At 33.1% G+C, this 16,370-nt stretch overlaps 2 protein-coding genes and 1 pseudogene across 2 annotated transcripts; 2 read left to right on the top strand and 1 right to left on the bottom strand.

Annotated features, from left to right (window-relative positions):
• Positions 1–343: 343 nt before the first annotated feature.
• Positions 344–2,548, top strand: LOC136979591 (uncharacterized). Its single transcript, XM_067275611.1, has 2 exons — positions 344–411; positions 1,513–2,548. Exons 1-2 carry the CDS (start codon positions 344–346, stop codon positions 2,546–2,548), a joined length of 1,104 nt encoding a protein of 367 aa, XP_067131712.1.
• Positions 2,549–7,759: 5,211 nt separating this feature from the next.
• LOC136979616 (phospholipase A2-like) lies at positions 7,760–11,500 on the top strand. Its single transcript, XM_067275639.1, has 6 exons — positions 7,760–7,836; positions 7,909–8,071; positions 9,292–9,428; positions 9,902–10,058; positions 11,058–11,210; positions 11,283–11,500. Exons 2-6 carry the CDS (start codon positions 7,917–7,919, stop codon positions 11,362–11,364), a joined length of 684 nt encoding a protein of 227 aa, XP_067131740.1. The 5' UTR covers positions 7,760–7,836; positions 7,909–7,916; the 3' UTR covers positions 11,365–11,500.
• A 1,129-nt stretch (positions 11,501–12,629) lies between these two features.
• On the bottom strand, positions 12,630–15,113 carry LOC136979615 (phospholipase A2-like; annotated as a pseudogene).
• Positions 15,114–16,370: the final 1,257 nt, after the last annotated feature.

Genomic DNA, 16,370 nt, shown 5'->3' with positions numbered 1-16,370 from the left:
AGCAGTGTTTTTCAACCTTTTTTCATCGAGTGGCACCCCTGATTGAAAAATAAAAAATTGTGGCACTCTTGACCAGTGGCGGATCTAGAATCTGAATAAGGGGAGACTAATGGGGGCAGATGACGTTTTTGCAAAAACGAATATTATGCACAACGCTGGGGTGGGTCCGGGGAGGGAGTCTCCCTCCCCGGGGAAAAAAATTAAAAATTGACAGTTTGAAGTAGCATTTTGATGCAAAAATAGTGTTTTTACGTGTTTAAAATCAAAATTTAAGTTCATTGAATTTTGTCGAAATACTGACAATGAGTTATCTTGAACTACACTTAAGTAAATTTCCATGAAAATGCCTAAAGGTCCTAAACTTTGCGACACCCCGGTTGAAAAACACTGCCTTAATGTATATGGTGTACGGTATAATACAAGGGTCGGCAACTTTTTTTGGCTGTTGGTCAAAATCAACCAAAATGTGTATATTAAGAAGACGTTTCGGGTCAGCATTATTTTTATTTTAAAACAGTCTTTTTTGGTAAATCCCCTGGAATTGATGGCATAAACGCCACAATTGCCAAAAACATACGGAGACTTATTCCCTATCAAATATTGCAACTCTATAATACCTGTTTAAGCTTGGGGATATTTCCAGCCCCATGGAAAATTGCAAAATTAGTACCTGTCCCTAAACCAAATAAACCTAATGAACTCAGGCCGATCTCATTACTATCAGTCTTCGGTAAAGCCTTTGAGCGACTAATAACAGATCGCTTAACTTGGCATATTGAGAACAAGGCACTCCTTACCAACATTCAATACGGTTTTAGACAGCAAATTTCCTCTTCAGATGCTATTTACGATGCCGTACAAAATATCAAAAATCTACTAAATAACCATAAATACGTGCTCGGTGTTAGTTTGGATATATCTAAAGCGTTCGACAGTGCCTGGTGGCCTTTCGTACTCTTTCAACTAAGGAAAACTGCTTGCTCATCAAATATATATCATCTATATGCAAATTATCTTCATGGTCGCAAAGCCATACTAAAATATGGAACATGCTGTGTGGAACAGCAACATTGTACGAGGATGCCCACAGGGATCAGTATGCGGACCTCTGCTACGGAACTTAACCTTTAATGCTTTTTTACAAGAAAACTTTGGATATGACTCGCTACCGCCTATGCAGATGATGTGCTAATTCTTATTGGTGGGAGATCTCGTGCAGTATTGGAAAAACGTGGCAACGAGATACTCGAAAAAATATATCAATGGGGAAAACAATACAAATTAAACTTTAATCCGAATAAGACTATTGGAATCGTATTCAACAAGCCACGACAACCCAACTTATACCTTCGCAAACCTTCAATCAAAATGAATAATATGCCGATTAAAATTGAAAAAAAGCATTAAATATCTCGGCGTATGGATAGATTTTAGACTTGGCTGGGAAGATCATGTCAAATATATTGCTAAGAGAACAACCTTAATCTTTCATGCTTTCTCACAAATTGCTAGGAAAAACTGGGGACTCACATCAGACGCTATAAATATTATTTATGATCAAATTTACATCCCCATTATTACTTACGGTTGCTGTAGTTGGGGTAACGCCATTCATAAAGTTCACCTACATCGAAAATTAATATCTTCACAGAGGAAAGCACTGATTTTAATAACGAGAGCATATAGGACAACTCCTACTTGTAGCTTACAGGTACTAGCTCGAAAACCTCCAATTACAGAGATTATCCAACTCGAATACAATCTACACCAACTGAAAATAGGAACCAATATTTGCACTTCTACCGTTGAAATTAGATCGGAAAACTATGAAAATCATAGTCCAACTGCTGAAAGTCTACCTCCATACATTAACAACCTATTTCGGATTGATCCTCCCACACAACCCGACTTTGAAATTTATACTGATGGTTCTGGAATCGACGAATCCATCGGTTGTGCTTTTGTAGTCTACGAACACAACATGGAAATACACAATGTAAAAGGCAAGTTACATAAAGCAAGTACGGTATTCCAGGCGGAATTGCTAGCTATATACATGGCTACCTACTGGATCGAACTTTACCAGGAATATAAGAACGTCCATAAAATTAGTGATTCATATTCTGCTATTCAACTTCTTCGTAGTAGAAAACCGCACCCTATTGCCACTCGCATTCGTTACTTATTCTACAATTCTACCAATGAATATAGCATCACTTGGACAAGAGGACATCAGGGATTAATAGGAAACGAACGTGCGGATCAATTAGCTAAGGAAGCCGCCAGGGGTATGACTACTTGCACTATATATAATAAGATCTGCCGGAGAAGTGTCAAAAAACTATTATACGATGATATACTCCATCGTTGGCAAAATAACTGGACTCAAAAACATAATAACATTACTTTCAAATTCGTACCAGATGTTAAAAATTTTCATGATACATACGAATGGGTTAAACCAAGTTTTCCTCTCACCCAGTTTCTTACTGGACACGCTAAATTTTCCAATTATCTTCAGCGTTTTAGGAACAAAAGTAATGCCTAATGTGCTATCTGTAATCTTCAAGATAACATTGACCTATATATTAAAATGCATTTCTCTCGAAACAGAACGTCTCAATCTAAAAATCACTGTAAACAGCTACAATATTGATTGGCCATGTGATCACGACGTCTTCATTAAAAACAAGGAAATCTTCGATGCTTTCTACAAACTCATTAAAAGACACGAAACCATTGCCACACTTGCCACTAGGGACTGACTTACATCGCTTCCTCTCCGTGCAGTGGTTTTCTCCAAATTACTACACTACGCAGTTACTTACCAACCATGGTAAATTTGCAGCCTACCTGCACCGTTTCACCAACAGGGACCACAAGTCTGCCCGACTTGCCAAGTGGAAGATGGCTCCGATCATTACCTCTTTGACTGCTATACTCTTGAACACGAACGCATGAATATTAGACTCCTCATGGATGAACTTAATATTAGTTGGCCATGCAACCACTCTGACATTTGGGCCAGCAAGGAAATCTTCCTTGCCTTTGAAAGGTTAGCCAGAAGCTTCAGCAACCACTCAATGAGGCTCATCAACAACTAGATTCAGCTGCCGCCATCGGACTCTTCCTCTGCAGCTGGCAGCCTACTCATCACGCGATCTCATTGTACTACCCGTGGCTGTACTACTTACACTACGGTCTGTCTCCTGCTTGCCTGTTGCGTTGCATTTCTTATATCACCATCAGTAATACTGTTCAGCATGTAAATTTTTGTACGTATTTGTTAATTGGCTTTCTTCTCTCACCACATTGTAATACTTTCCTCTTTTGTTTGTATATCTTATCTTATATACATTCTGCAATACTGTTCAACTTGTATATAATTGTAGGTTAATGTTACCTTAGGATCCAAAATGGCGGCCGGAGAAATTTTTCCCTACTTCGGAGACTGCGACGGGGAAAAAATTTTTCCCTCCATTCAAGATGGCCGCGGTTCCGGCCGCCATCTCGAATTTCTCTGCAGACTCCACGGATTTTTTAACCGAAATAAACAATAAAAAACAACAAAAAGAGGAGTTTTTACTCACTTTTCGATTGTTTGATATTCTGAGTATGATCTCCTGTTTGGGGGTCGACAGAATTTTTCGAATGGTTGACTGTTCTATGTTCGACCGCTACTCCTTCTATGTCGTCAATGTGCATATATCCTTTCCATTCGTCCGTTATTATCGTACTGCTGGAATTCACGTATTTACAAACGATCCAATTCACAGTGTTTTCTGATCTGTCGTTCACCTAACATATGAAGCATTTCTTATCTTCATCGCAATGAATGCAAACGGACTCGGTCGGCTGTATGCTTAATTTTACAGCAAAATTCGATGCGTTATCGATACGGGGAAGCAAACCTAGCTCCGAAAAGTCGTCTTCCATTTACTTTTAGAAATCACAGGAAGTGCATCTCGACCAAAATTCGTCGTTGCAACTCAAATCGGCAAAAGTAGTCATTATCGAACAATTGGCAATAAACTAAACGCGGGGAGGTAAGGAGAGGAAAAAAACACGGTCTTTCCTTAATTTCTGATTACTTGGTTCTCTAACTTTTAGGATTAAATTGTAAAAACAGAAATAAAAATACTTACTAATACTGGAGGAATTAATAACAATACATATTCAGAGATAGCAATTTGTGTGCAAATGAAATATCGTTACGAAAAAAAAACCACAGCAATTAATCCAATACGCAATTCGTCGCAACACAGCAGTAAACGATTCCAACTGGAAACTAGTCGATTTGCATAAAATTGCCCAGAAATGAACAGAATTCACGTCGCAGATCATGCATTTGCATATTCGTTCGTAACATACCTACGAATTTCCCGCCGATTTTACTCTTGCACGACGTCACGAAAAGGCTCCCTCTACCGTCGCAAATTTACACACTACCGTCTCCGTTTCGAGGTTACAGGATACTCGGCAACGTCGAACGCAGGGTAGAAACCGAACGGGGAAAAATTCCCCACGTCGTCGACGTCGCGACTCTAGGGAAAAAATTTTTCCCCGTCGCAGTCTCCGAAGTAGGGAAAAATTTCCCTGGCCGCCATTTTGGATCCTAAGGTAACATTAACCTAATTGTACAGTACATACTAGTTATTAGGTTTTTACTTTTGCCACCTCATTCTGACACGTCTTCTTCTTCTTTTTATTATTATTATTATTATTTTATTTTATATTTTATTTCTCACATTCATTTGTAACTTTATATATATCTGTAATTCCAATTTATGCATTCTGTATTGAACCCTGGTAGTGCTAATTGCGGAACCAGAATGTATATTAATTTGTACCTTTTAATAAAACTGAGTGAGTCTTTTTTGGTGAATAATAAGATAAATTTTACTGAAAAAATAATTACAATATGCTTTAAACTTTAATCATAAAAATTGAAATTATAATTATTATGAAAACAGACATAACTGAATGAACTTTATTTTTCTCTCGATTTCGACGGCTCCCCCGACGGCTCTGTGCATAACGTACTGTACATACATATCAATTTGTCACTATTTTCGATATATCCATACTTTTCTCTCCACACGTCTTGAAATAATCTCTTTTTTGCTTTTTGTTTGTCCGTGGTAATAATTTGTTTTAAATAATGATAATTATTTATCTGCGTAACTATAATTGGGTCACTATTTTTGTACTACTGAACAAGTGCTACAACTGAGAAAGAACTGAGAGAGGGACACCAGTGTTACCACGTCTGTTAAGGAATTATGGATCGGCGTTGCCAAACTTATCGATTTATCCTTGGAATTATGTTACAATTTTTTACTTTTTAAAAATAAAAATGCATGTTCGTTACTGCAACTTTGTAATCAAACATAAATGTTATTGTTATTATTTATTTTCAGTTTATTTTTTATGTATTCTTCAAGTGTTCATTTCATATTTATGGGCCACTTGAAATTATGAAATGTGTCACTCAGTGACCCGCGGGTCGTAGGTTGCCGAGGCCTGGTATAATACAATGTATTCTGATAAAGGACACTCCAAATTAGAAGACAAAGAGAGACTTTATTTTACGGACTGCACATGTTGAAAGCGGGAACAAAATTAAGGAACTCGTGGCAGTGTTGCCGGTGTATAAACTACATAACGCACCCTGGTGATGGAACCTGGCATAACAAAAATTAAATATTTCTCTTTAACATATTTTTAAACTGACGAAGTTAAGGAAACGTGCTTTAGTGACATTCGATACAGCACACACCTACTTTCACCTTTATCCTATGGTGGTTTTAAGTAATAAATTGAAAATATGGCGATCGGTCAAAAAAATGACCGTTTTCATACTTTATATTTTGGGCTCGGGAAACCTTGAAGCGCCGAGAAATGAAAAAATAAAATTCGGGGGGTTTCTTATATATGGATGTTATTGTGTATGTGTGGGGGGAGCACGATTTTGCTCACCCTATTTGAAGTTTAATAACTCCTGCGCTTTTTGTCAAAAATTTCTGAAATTTCACAAAAAAGGTTTGTTTATTAGGGGGTTAATGCTATTAAATTTTGGTGGTCAAAGGTCGAAGGAGCGAAAAGATAAAAGGAGTTCGTGTCATATCTGGAGGAGACCTTCCTCCAGATATGACACGAACTCATGCTAATAACGAGTAAAATCGTCAATAAGTCCGACCCGGACTTATTGACGATTTTACTCGTTATTAGCATTTACAATTTTTTTATAAAACCCATCCTATCTCCAAAATGAAAGTTTTTGCCATTTTACCATTTTATAATAGCTAAAAAAAATTAAAAGTTTTTAAAATAAAATATCATAACAGATGGCGCCACCAAATGTCGTCGGGAAAGTTAAGCAACTCGTTGCTAGATTTTTTTTTCTTTAGAGAACTTGCTTTTATAAATTTTATTTAGATTTACTATAACTATATTAATAAGTGAGAATTGTTATGGGGATTAAATTTTAAATTATTTCAATCTTTTGTTCTTTTATTGTGAACTTTGTCTGCTGCTAGTGCGACTGCTAGTATGGAATTAAAATCCGATTCATAGTATTATAGTGTAAGGTTATAATAATACGATCGAATTATTCTTCTGTGAGAAAATCTTGTATATAGCTGCACTTATTACAAGAGTATACAAACCTCCATTTTCAGAGAAGTCCATGCTCCATTTAGTAATGGATTCGCCTTGAAATAATCACTCAATTTTGTAGAATAAGCAAACAAATAACTGATTCGTTACCAGAAAAATCTAAAAAAAAAATAATATATTTTATATGCTAAGTGGTGTTAACCTTCGATCCTCGATTCCCCTGATATAACGCTACGACATTCGAACAATTGATTAATTTAAATGCCATTCGTTTATGTTTGAAGATGTTTTTGTTATAAATTCGTCTTGCTTTATTTAAAATTATTTTTTTATTATTTACAATCATTTTATTTCATTAATATGTACTGTACAATATTAATGTTTTAATTGCAACACAGATGTAAAATACTGCAGTATCATCATTCTGCAATATTTATACAGCAGAAGCTAACAGGAAACACACACGAATTATCAAAATGATCTCTATCAATATACTTCCTTAGATAATAAAAAATAAAATTTAAATTTTTATAATAATAATAGTAATAATAAGATTAGGTATAATATTTTCAATTGAGTCAATATTAATAATATAAATTATGTGCGCGAGGTTAAAGATTATTTCATAATTTACAATTTAACGCTTGAAACTTAAATCTATCGGAATTGTAATAAGTATCCTGCAATTCTTATGCAAATATTTCTTCGAACAGATGAGATTTGGCTGACTTCGAGACAACATTTACTTTGTTCTCACTCGAATAAATGTTTTAATTAAAGTATTATTATGATTTCGTTCTATGTATTAAAATATTTAATACTTTTTATACACGGTAAGTATTATATGTAAATTTTTTTATCTATAGGAATGTTCACAATTAGAAGAAACAACGTCTTGGTGTCTTGTCTGTTATCAATACAACATTCGACTTCTTTTTATTGTTGTTTCTTCTAATTGTGAATACTTTTTATTATCTCGTTAAATAATTTGTTTATTATTAATTAAATATTAAAATAATTCTTACAACCCCTAATCTTCATTCTATACTTCAATTTTATTTGCTATTTCAAGAGAGTTTAAATGTGTAAAGCTGTTCGTAACAAATTATTTATTCACAACGTCACTGTTTAAGTACTGCAGGTAGATGGTGCATGTCTCACTTCCTGTTTTAACAGATTAAATTCTATAATTCTACTGAATATAATTGATTGTATTAGGTTGGAGGATCATCATTTTTTTTTATACTTATTTTAATTATTTATGATATATTTTTAAAAATTATTTTGCAGAATTTTCCATGCTAATATTACTTCTGCTTTGTCAAACTACGCATTTTGTCGTAGTTTTACAGTCAGAAATATATTATAAGCACGACTGGACTAAAATTTCAGTAGAATTTCCCCAAAGTCCGTGTGAAGAAAGTGGCTTAAAATGTTCGGAAAATAGGTCTTGGTATGTATTATATATTATTTTTTATTATGGAGTAATTGCTGTAAATGGAAACAAAAGCATTCGTTGATAGTCGAATACAACAAGTTTAATTCTAAATATTTCGAGATCGTTAACATTTATACATTTTCTATTTTCACCTTCATTGTTTAGAAATTACTCATTTATAAATGCGGTGGAGCATAAAAAATCACGAAATGCTTGAGCGAATTTCGTATACATTGTATATTATTTACTATTATTTAAATTAAAAAGTACTTTACCTATTTTCGCAATAGTAACTACTAATTTATTTTATCTATTTATTTACTAAATCGACCAACAAGAAGCCCCAATTACAGGTCTTTATAGCATACAAAGGAATATAATACACGACATGTGGTAATTATTATTATTTAAAATATTGTCTTTAAGGAAGCCTGTTAATCATATAATTGTTGACTTGATTGTTGAAGTCTAAAAAGCTGCATTTTATATATAAAAAGATCGAATTTTCTACTTTCAAACGTCATTAGTCACCTCGAACATACAAACCGTAGACGAAATATAAAATTAATTTAGTTATAGCACGCCCGAATGTTTAAAAAGCTGCACTACACGTGTCGTTACTTTGTACGTTTCAGGAAGAATAATACTAAATATTTTTTATTTCTTATTTATTGAGGCTTACAGAATTGAGTTCGTTATCAATATTTAATTGGCCAATTTTGATAAAACTTCGCCATTTTCCATTAATTGCGATGAGGAATCCAAAATATGTAATGAGTGTCTATTTAAATGCAAAAAATAGAAGTCGTTTTCAATATACAAAGGTATTAAAGTGACAATACCCGTGCTCTCTGATGCGACTGACGGAATTTAGACCTAGGGGTCAAAAATAAAAACAGCATTGTGTGCGCCTAACGGAAAATAGGCGCGAAAACGAACAAAACACAAAGAACAAAGCAATCGCTTCTCTCTTTCCGACTCAATTCTATCGCGATGTCCTGGTAATCATTAATACTAACTCGACTAAAAATTAATATATTAACAAATGTATATAAGCATTGAATCGCAAATTAAAATAATAAATAAATCAGGTGATTCACCCTATTTTAGCATTTACTCAACGAAAGATCAGTACGTACATTTTAACAATAAAATGCCATAAAACAACAATAAATTCTATATTATCTAAATACAAAGCTTTTAATATATAACAGATAGTTTTTATATTATTCTAGGAAATTCTCAAACTCTCTTTCTAACAAACGAAATGATATAACAAGAAAACATTTGAGACAGATCCCATACGAAAATATTAAGAAAAGATTTAAGAGATCGCAAGATGATTTTATAAAGACATTTGCTATTTTACCAGGTAAGTATTATAGAAACTCAAGTAGTGTATATAGTAATGAATCCAAAAAATGATACTCTTTTTTTTCTTTTGTTAAGAGTTGTTTGGTCGATAAGAATATAAATAACTTTATATTTTTCTAGAAAATTATAATGATTACAATGCTATGATCCTTCACTACTGTAAGATTATCTTTCAATGGTGAAGGATCATATACTAATACAACAGTGAGAATCAGTGATTGCCTTAGATATACAGTACTTTCCGCTGTATATCAGGGCAAAAGCGAATTTAAATTCACTTAAACATCTTAAATTTTTAAATTTATTTTGTTTTTTATAAACTATTTATGATATTTAATATTTTTATTAAAAGAAAATGTATATATTATATAGTCTGTAACCTATACAAATATATAAGATTATATAGCCTAGTATACTTATAATATCAAATTTCATACTGTGAATTTTCTTTCTTTGAAACATGTTTTATAGGTACAAAATGGTGCGGAGCTGGAAATAAATCGGATGGTGGTGATTTAGGTTATTTCAATGACACGGATCGGTGTTGTCGTAGACACGACAGTTGCCCATACAGTATTAAATCTAAAGCCACGAAATATGGGTTGAGGAATAACGAATCGACAACAATGTAAATTTATTTTGAAGCATTTAACTTATATTTTACGGAATATCGTTAATAATTATGTGTAAAATATTTTTCCGAATGAATTAAATCATCTACATTGGATTCCTCTTTACGAAATCAATTGACATTTAGTATTTTATTTTGTAATTTGATAAATACGTGCTTACCAAATATTTTCACGTGTAAACTTAGTTTTTCATATGATACCCCACAGATTTTTACATTTTTGGACTGGGAAGACCTTAAAACACCGAGGAATGCAAAACAGTTCGGGAGTTTTTCTGTATGTATGGAGGATAGTGTGTGGGGTGTCAATCTCTTTGAAGCGTAATAACCCGTGTGATTTTTATCGAAAATTTCTGAGATTTGGCAGGGAGGTTTGTTTATTGGGGGATTGATGCTATTAAATTTTTGTGATTGAAGGTGGAGGAGGTGGGGAGATAAATGGTGACATGTGTATCTACAATATGATTGGACTTAATGACGATTTGACTGGTTATTAGCATTTATAATTTTTTATAAAACCCATCCCTACCATTAAAATTAAGTCTTTTTCTATTTTATAATAATTTAATAATATAAAAAGTTTTAATAACAAAATGTCATAAAAGATGGCGCCACGCGCAGTTTTAAATGGGTAAAGTTAAGCAACTCGTATTTTTGTATTTTTAACTTGTATATGAAAATTCTATAATTTCAGATATTATTTTACTGCCACATTTTATTAGTTTTTATATGAACACTTCGTATTTTAAGACCTAAAATTTATTATGGTTTCTTTTGGTTTCTAAGTCCAAGACTTTCACATAAGTGTACTGGTTTTAGTTAATTACAATTAATTACTATTAATTAACAGCTGTATATACTGTATAATTACTGGTACTCTACTTATTTTTACCATATTTTCTTAACTTTTGTAAATATATTTAACACTATAACAGTTAATTAAAATATTCGAATTGTAGTAATTTAATTGTGTATTATCCTTTCTTCCTTAAACAGGAGCCATTGCGATTGTGACGACGAGTTTTATTACTGTTTAAAAGATGTTAATTCGGTCGTATCTAATAAAGTAGGAATAATGTTTTTCAATGTCTTGCAAAAGAGATGTTTTCGAAAAGACTATCCAATCGTCGGATGCAGAAATAAATCTTGGTTAGTTTCATTTAAATTATCTTAATTGAAATTAAGTGTACAATTTTACTTTAAGCATAATTATTTTCTTAGGTTTGCAAGAAGATGTAAGGAATACGAGTTTGACAAAAGTAAAAGAAAGATTTGGCAAATATTCGATGCCAAAGAATATTAAGCGATGACTTGCATTGGCAACTAAACAATTATAATTTTAATAAATATAGCTAATTATGTTATAAAAAATGTTTAAGAAATGATATGTAATAAATTATTTTATTACCTTCATTAAAATAATTAATGAGACGTATAAATACTCGAAGTGTTTTAATGTTTTGTTACTCTTGTAAGCTTTATCCATTAATAACGTTTTTTGTTTTCTATGTAAGGCCAGGAACACACATGCGTAAAAATCGGCGTAAAATCTAGCCATTTTTACGCCAAAATTCCTCCAATAAACAGAAGTCTTTTCTGTGACGTCAAAGTAGACACGTGGTTTTTATTCTAACAATGGCGCAATGAGGGTTAACCCTATAATTGGACGGTCTCGAAAAAACGAAAAATAAATGAAATAGAGGGTTTATCGAATCCTTTCGACCACATCAGTGTCATGTATAAAGACACTGTATTTAAACAACGTTTATGGATGACTATAGGTGCAAAATTTCAAACAAGTAGGTCTAGTAGAATTGATATATAGGCCTAGTATTTAGATCACACGTTCTTTATTTGAATTCGGAATACAAGTATATTAATTTAAATTTTCTATATTATAGCAGAGGAAGCTGAGAAAAAAATGGAAGGTACAAAGGAATAGGTATATAAGAGGGAAAAAAAAAAAAAAAAAAAAAAAAAATCGGGCCCCGTCCCTCACCACCCGGTCGCCCCATTGTGGGCCTGGCCGAACCCATAATGGGCCTACTAAAAGAGGCCCTCTTAGTGCCCACAGGGCGGAAAGAGTTAAAAAAAAAAAAAAAAAAAAAAAAAAAAAAGAGGGAAAAATTAATAAAATTAGCACTGTGGCAGTGGTGTTTCCTATTCGGCCAGAATTTTTACATATGTGTTCTGGCATAAAAGCGTAAAACAGAAACTGAACCGAAAGCTGATTTCTGAGTTTTCTGCCAAACAATTTTACGCATGTGTGTTCCTGGCCTAAGACAAAACTTGTCTTAAACGGAAAAACCTGCCTAAACAGAAAAACTCCGAACGGTTTTGTAGTTATGTCGTTAGACCGAATGACCGAGCGATTAAAGTAGCGGCCTACCGCTCTGGGGGATCTGGAATCGAATTTGGATGAATCGAAAAGCCTCAGGAACTTTTCAGGGGCTTTTCGATCCGTTTCTCATCACTCGGCTGGCTTATTGTGGGCCTGACCGAACCCACAATGGGCTTATTAATTAGTACCCACAAAGTGGAAAGAGTTAAAAAGTGGCAAAGACTCGGTTGTATATATAACTTTCACTTTATTGTCATTTCCATAAATTGCTTGTAACTATCGAGTATAAACGCCCATTTTATTAATTCTGTTTATTAGTAAATCATAAGAAAAATGATAATTTTTTATTAGTGAGAAAAATATTTAAAAAATCATCAAATAAAACTAATTAATATATTTTAGGATCAAACATTTGCCATTCTTTAGGCTTTTCTAAGTCAAATTCGTATTCTTCGCATACCTTGATAATTCTGTTTAAAAAAAATGAAGTATAAGTTATATTGTAAATAGAAATTTTAATATCAATAATAATTGAAATTACCCGGTCTCTTTTATGCATCCTTTCACTGGATAATCTTCACGGAAACATTTCATTCTCAGTACGTTAAAAAATAAATTTCCTATAGAAAAGGAAGCTGGAGAATTTACTTCTTTTAAACATTCGTAAAATTCATCATCACAATCGCAATGACTTCTGTTGAAAATAAAAAATTTGTTACAATATACACTTCTTTTTACGCTATTTTAGAAAGATAAAAATTAAAATAATCATCAATAAGACCACATTATTTTGATGCCACGTCTATGAAACACATTGGATTTATAGACTCAGACAATGAGACGTGAGAAATCTATCAAGGGAGTTTTTGAAGGACTTCTGCGTAAAACTGGCCTCTAGTTAGGTGTTAAACCCGTAAGAAAACCCGGAAAACTTGATGGGTATTAGCCTGATCAATGGGCCATTTGTGGTGTTAGCCGAGCCATTTCAGCCTGATCAACTGGCAACAGACCTTTGATCAGGCTGAATCACCACAAATGTTCAATGGTTTTATTAACTCGTTTACTGCGGGAAATTTGTCATTGAATTAGAGCTGTATTAATACCGAGGCTTATATTTTCAGGTATTTCGGGCCCTTCGGCACTTTAACCTTTCATCTCATTACAGCTGACAACCTGGCTCTGGTACAGTAAATACTACACCGTAATAAATAGCCGTATATGTATTTTGAGGATCTGAAAAATTCTATTCGCAACTTTTTACCAGTATATTTTAAAAATTGACAGGCCTTAGTCTCTGCCGGGCCTCTGTGCTTCAGCCTAGTCAGGCCTTATGATTAATACCAGGGCCGACACTACCGTATGGGCAAACTCGTCGTTTGCCCAGGGCGGCAAATTTTCATAAATTTATACAAAATTTTCAGGAGTATTATTTTTTATGTTTTTATTTATATTTATATTTATATTACACGGCACGAGTTGAATATTGTTTGACGGCACTTCTAATTGGTATGGCATTTCAAAACGAAATGTTTGATGAAGGAGGATAAGGGGCATCAAATGCGGGTCTTGCTCCGGGCTGCATAAATTCTAGCGCCTACTCTGATTACGGGCAATGGAATTTATATGGTATTTTAATAAAATAATAAATCGTAGTAGTTATATTTATTCTTATTTTTGTTATTATTGGGCAAATATACGATAAAAAACAAACTTACAGAGTTACTAATCCAGCATTATAAAGACCGTACTTAGTTTGATTGGCATTGATGACATCGAAAGCATTGATCGTGACTGCGGCAACAATCATCTGTTCTTTTTGAATGCTCCTAAATCACGGGCATTGTCCGATACGTTGCCAGCTCCACACCAGTTTGTACCTAGACAGAAAACAAGTTAAAGTTACTGGCTTCTTGTTATTTATCAGAGAATTTAAAAATTAAAAATTCTTACCTGGAAAAATAGCGAGTTTTCTTAAAACTTTATTAATGGTTCTTTTAGATCTGATCTTGGATTCGGTAGTTGCACTTTCACATTTCAAAAATTTTATGATTTCTTCCTCAACATCTTCGCTATTCTCTCCTATACTGTTACCAATTTTTCTAAAATTAAAATAATTATAAAACGATTATTTTAAAATCCACTATATTCTATATTTTGTTTATAATTATGACTCATATATTATCATTTGTTCGCAGATAACATCAAAAAACGTCTACTTAGTTTTGTTTTAATTAAAATTCAATATCAGCTTCTAGGGTATATCGCCCCGTGGTACAGTGTGGCCTAATTGTCATGTAATAGTAATTGATGATGGGAAATAATGCCTTTCGAGAGCTCAATTGAGGGTAACTGGCCCCTATTCAGGCGTTACAGACGTGGAGAAAACCCGGAAATACTCCACGTGGCCAGCCCATCCGAACCCACGACTGATCTCCCAGTGTTTAGGGAACGGAATTGCTTGGCCACTAAGAACAATAATAATAATAATAATTAATATTTCTAGGGGAAAAAACTTAAGCATACCCATCTTCATAAAAATAGCAATTTCGAGAAGTTTTCGAAGGATCGTGGTTAGGTTCTACCAAAATCAATTTAGATCCATACGGATAAACATAAACTTGCGATTCTGAAATGCTGATTCCGACAAGTACAAGAATATAAAGAAGGAAACGAAGCATTTTCTAAATCGTAGAAACAAGGAATGCGTCGTAATATGTCTACAAGTAAATATATATACTTTACCTTGAACTGAATTACCTTGAAAGACTTAGTTTCAAGGAAAATTCGTACCTTAACGTGTATTAACAACTACATTGGAAATTACAAGTGGAAAATCGATCACTCATAAATAAAAAGACAATTATTTGCAATTTCTAAATGGGTATTATTCGTCGTTTACAATTATATAGTGTATTCAAATGAAATTTCTCCTATAAAGGGGGACTAAAAATATAATAATAAGGACTTGTAATTAAAAAATATGTCTATGTAAATGTAATGTAGTTAGATTTTATGTGTGTTTATTGTTTACATGAGTTTATTTAAAGCATATGTAAATTATAATATTATGAGGAAAAATATTAATTAAATCGAAAAATTACCTTAAACTTAAATAGCGTAGATTAAGTTTCAATAAATTTATATTAAATGGAATAGAGATTTTGCTCTCCATCTCAAATTAGTACTGTAGTGTCTTGCCTCTGTACATTGTACTTTTCCTTTAACAATAGATACACATAACGGTTTATTAATAAAATCATTTAATATTCACAATCCCAAAATTTTTTAGATTGTAAAGAACAGTTATCATGACAATAAAATTACGTAATTTTTCGTTGCATAAATTTTGCACGCGCATCTATTGTACCCTTGACCTCCAGATTACAAAAAACACTTGCACCTTTCCTGCCATATGTTTTAATAATGACTACTTCCTCTTCTTTTTTATTTATTAAGGAGTTATATTAAAATACACATATTCTAGATGGTCGCTTGCACAATCTAGAATATGTAATTGTTTCTCTGTAAGTGTATTTATTTTGGTTAAGGCAATGCTACACTTGAGCGATCTGCCTAGGGTGCATCCCCCTAGGCAGATCGCTCAAGTGTAGCATTCCCTTCGGGAGGTATTTTTAAGAATAACTGGCCCCTATTTAGGCGATGCAGACGTGGAGAAAACCCGGAAAACTTCCATCTGGCCAACCCGTAGTGGCCAGGTGCGAAACCAGCCAGTGTACAGGGAACGGAACCGTTTGGCCACTGGTGGGCCCTCTATGACTTTACATTAGTTTTCTTATTGTTGTAACATTATAATTATTATTTTTAAAAGTACTAATCTTAATTAATGTAGGCTAATATGTTATGATAACTACTTTTCCATTGTTTTACTTAATTTAACTTTAAATATAAGTAAATTTTCATATAGCATTTTGATTTCGATTCAATTTGATTCCAATATTATTACCCCT

Source organism: Centruroides vittatus, unplaced genomic scaffold, assembly GCF_030686945.1.
Source record: "Centruroides vittatus isolate TY-2023 unplaced genomic scaffold, ASM3068694v2 contig_630, whole genome shotgun sequence".
Lineage (NCBI taxonomy): Eukaryota > Metazoa > Arthropoda > Arachnida > Scorpiones > Buthidae > Centruroides > Centruroides vittatus.
The sequence above is the reverse complement of the archived record's forward strand: the minus strand, read 5'-3'. Positions and strand labels throughout refer to the sequence as shown.

What these genes read in the sequence shown, in the direction of transcription:
- LOC136979591 (XM_067275611.1), top strand. Translation starts at nt 344, where the DNA reads ATGCCTAAAGGTCCTAAACTTTGCGACACCCCGGTTGAAAAACACTGC. An exon ending in CTTAATGTATATGGTGTACG is followed by an intron (nt 412 to 1,512) that starts GTATAATACAAG and finishes ACAAATTGCTAG; the next exon opens with GAAAAACTGGGGACTCACAT.
- LOC136979616 (XM_067275639.1), top strand. Translation starts at nt 7,917, where the DNA reads ATGCTAATATTACTTCTGCTTTGTCAAACTACGCATTTTGTCGTAGTT. An exon ending in TGTTCGGAAAATAGGTCTTG is followed by an intron (nt 8,072 to 9,291) that starts GTATGTATTATA and finishes ATATTATTCTAG; the next exon opens with GAAATTCTCAAACTCTCTTT. An exon ending in GACATTTGCTATTTTACCAG is followed by an intron (nt 9,429 to 9,901) that starts GTAAGTATTATA and finishes CATGTTTTATAG; the next exon opens with GTACAAAATGGTGCGGAGCT.